This window comes from Corapipo altera, unplaced genomic scaffold, assembly GCF_003945725.1.
Source record: "Corapipo altera isolate COAL_440 unplaced genomic scaffold, ASM394572v1 60308, whole genome shotgun sequence".
Taxonomy (NCBI): Eukaryota; Metazoa; Chordata; class Aves; order Passeriformes; family Pipridae; genus Corapipo; species Corapipo altera.
This window is the reverse complement of record NW_020887031.1, coordinates 4,700-4,925: the sequence shown is the minus strand read 5'-3', so window position 1 is coordinate 4,925 and position 226 is coordinate 4,700. Positions and strand designations below refer to the sequence as shown.

Genomic DNA, 226 nt, shown 5'->3' with positions numbered 1-226 from the left:
CCCCCAGTGTCCCCCCAGTGTCCCCAGTGTCCCCGTACCTGGTTGTAGACGTTGAGCAGCACCAGGTGGTCCCCCCCGGGCAGGTGGAAGCCCACCCGGGCGCTGTCGGCGTGCAGCACCTTGTCCTTGGGCCGGTAGAACACGGCGTTGTTCACCGAGAGCATGGCGGCCACCGTCAGCACCTCCTCGGTGCAGCCGTACCTGGGGACAGGGGGACACCTTGGGG

The 226-nt window shown here is 68.6% G+C and overlaps 1 protein-coding gene across 1 annotated transcript in view; it reads right to left on the bottom strand.

Annotated features, from left to right (window-relative positions):
* Positions 1-38: 38 nt before the first annotated feature.
* LOC113941436 (pre-mRNA-splicing factor ATP-dependent RNA helicase DHX16-like) overlaps positions 39-226 on the bottom strand; it is a gene marked incomplete at both ends in the record, with an annotated part of 4,502 nt that continues 4,314 nt past the window's right edge. The window contains one exon of the mRNA XM_027632588.1: positions 39-201. Within this exon, the coding sequence (XP_027488389.1) occupies positions 39-201 (163 nt within the window). The remainder of the gene's footprint in view (positions 202-226) is intronic.